This window comes from Sardina pilchardus, chromosome 13 (assembly GCF_963854185.1).
Source record: "Sardina pilchardus chromosome 13, fSarPil1.1, whole genome shotgun sequence".
In the NCBI taxonomy this organism is placed as follows: domain Eukaryota; kingdom Metazoa; phylum Chordata; class Actinopteri; order Clupeiformes; family Clupeidae; genus Sardina; species Sardina pilchardus.
Window position 1 is genome coordinate 7214924 of NC_085006.1, and position 2500 is coordinate 7217423.

The 2500-nt window shown below is 51.6% G+C and overlaps 1 protein-coding gene across 2 annotated transcripts in view; it reads right to left on the reverse strand.

Annotated features, from left to right (window-relative positions):
- The window catches only part of LOC134099858 (protein jagged-1b), a 35795-nt gene that overhangs the window by 9361 nt on the left and 23934 nt on the right, over positions 1-2500 (reverse strand). For both annotated transcript variants that reach the window (XM_062552880.1, XM_062552879.1), the window contains exons 4-6: positions 2181-2435; positions 679-739; positions 224-354 (exon numbers count right to left, since the gene is read on the reverse strand). In XM_062552880.1, the coding sequence (XP_062408864.1) occupies positions 224-354; positions 679-739; positions 2181-2435 (447 nt within the window). The remainder of the gene's footprint in view (positions 1-223; positions 355-678; positions 740-2180; positions 2436-2500) is intronic.

Here is a 2500-nt window from a genome sequence, read left to right on the forward strand (position 1 = left end):
CTGAGAGGCCTGGAGAGAGGAGAGGGGAGTGCTGGTAAAACGATCATTAATACACTATAATGGTGGAGTGGGTGTTCATCTGGGCCTCCGGTCTTTCCTCTCTTATCTGCTAGAGATGATCTGAGCTCTGTAGGTCAACGCCCTTACCACACCTCAGTTATTTATTATAATACACACACACACACACACACACACACAGTCAGTATCACACTTCTCTTCTCACCTTTGTCACACAACAGTCCACCCCAGTTGGTGTCGCACACACACTTCCATGGCTCCGTGCAGGTGCCATGGACACACCCAGGGAAGGTTTCACACTCGTCGCACAAAAGGCCCCTCCAGCCGTAGCTGCAGCTAGAGACACACACAGAACAAGACACAGGAAGATGAAAGGACGAGAAACCCAAAGAAACATTGGAAGATGAAAGAGAACAGGAAATAGTCAACGGCACTGAGCAAATACTGTAGACGCTTAATTCGGTTAGAACAACATGAAATCTGAAGCAGCAGTGGAGCCAGTGATGGGTGTGTGCGTGTGTGTGCATGTGTGTGCGTGTGTGTGTGTGTGTGTGTGTATATGATGTGTGTGTGTGTGTGTGTGAGTGTGTGTGTGTGTGTGTGTGTGTGGGATGGTGGCATGGAGGAGTGTTCTGGACACTGCGGGTGGGCGGGACTTACATGCACTCGCCGGGCTGCTTGCAGGTGCCGTGGTCCCTGTGGCATCCCTGCCGACAGACAGCTGCAAAGACAACACAAACACACACACACACACACACACACACACACACACACACAGAGAGACAGAGCACCGGTCAACCTTCGACTCCCACACTGTAAACACAAATTGACGCCATGGCGCAGGCGGAAGACACTCGCCCATTTTCCACTCACGTCACGTGGCCGTGGCCATGCCGCAGAGGTGTTAATGCTCATCAGGATTATCTCACACAAATCATAAACAGAGCAACAGGAGGTGTGCTGAATGGCCTGTTTATCCAATAGACCAGCTGATAATGGCGCAGTGACCTTTGGCAAACAGTCTACGCATAAAGTACAGGCATTGTGGGCCTTAAACAAGCCTACGTCACATTTGGCTTACCGGCAGGGGACAACGACTAGTGCCAACGACGGGTCACTGTTGGTCAATGTACATACCGGTATTAAGTGCAGTATCAGAAGTATCAGCTCTCCAGATACAAAAGTTAAAGAGGTCATAAACTGATTTATTGTTCCGTGACCTTTGTCGTATACCTACTACTACTCTACCATTGCACCACAGGGCTATATAGTTCCTTCAGCAGTCAAGTGTGTCTTTGTTTGTTTGGATTTCAGTCCCGTGCTGTCAATGCCAGGTAATGTCCTGGCTAACCATGGCAGTGTCAATATTAGTCAGCACCCATGTGATGGGCGCGCGGCCCGGGTCCCTGCAGCCCTGCGTGACCCTGGGACAGGGAGAGGAAGCGGGCCGAGTATTTGCTCTTCCTGTGGCTCCCCACGTCTGTCAGCAGCCTGGGTGGATGCTCAGGGGACGCTCAGGAAGAGAGGCAGTGCAGGATGGAGGGCCACATCAGAGGATGTCATCGGTTGGCTCATTTCCGCCCACATTATTTCCCCTCATCGGACTCTATTTTAATCGGGAGAGGCGGAGGAGCAGCAGGCGAGCAAAGGTGGCTCAAAAAGCAAGCTCGCTGGACACTATTGTGCTGAGATGGGGCTTTTCTGAGGCAGGGGTTCAAAGTATCTCTTTTTGGAGAGAAACTAATTCTGCCTGAATAAAATTCCCTTGTATTCCACCATGACCAGGCATTGAAGGCAATGTAGAATTGGAGGGCAAAGAAATATGAAGCAATGAGTAAAACAACGAATATACTGTGCTGGTGGTGGTACACCAGACAGGTGGAGCACATCTGTCTCAGGCCCCTACAACCTCATACAGACTCAGCTTCACAGGTGGGTCAATTATCATAACCTTGGAGTTCTTAATCCAATCCAATTCAGTCATAATCAGGAATTATCTGATTACCTAAAAAATAACCTAATTTGGTCAATTTGTGAGAGCTTCTTTTGACCAAACATGCCATGAGTTACACTGCTTCTTCCTCCCTTACTTCCTCCCCAGTGATGCGTGACTGTCCCAGATGACACTGCATCCCCCAAAGGACGAGCTCTACAGTACTCACCCTCCCGACACTCCGGGCCCGTCCAGCCCTCCTTGCAGACCTTGGTGCCGGTGGCGTCGCAGTCGAAGTGTCCGAAGAAGTCGTCGCGGACGCGGCAGAAGCGGTTGCAGGCGGAGCCGAAGTAGTTGGCCTCGCAGTGGAAGCGCAGGCGGAACTCCAGCTCCAGGTGGTGGCCGTGGTGCTTGAAGAGCTGCCACTGCTCGCTGGGGTTCAGCATGGACGACAGCAGCACGCGCTCAATCAGCTGCTCCTTCACTGCAGCACACACACACGGACACACGCGCGCCAAGGCCATGAGCATCTGGACAACACTGGACACT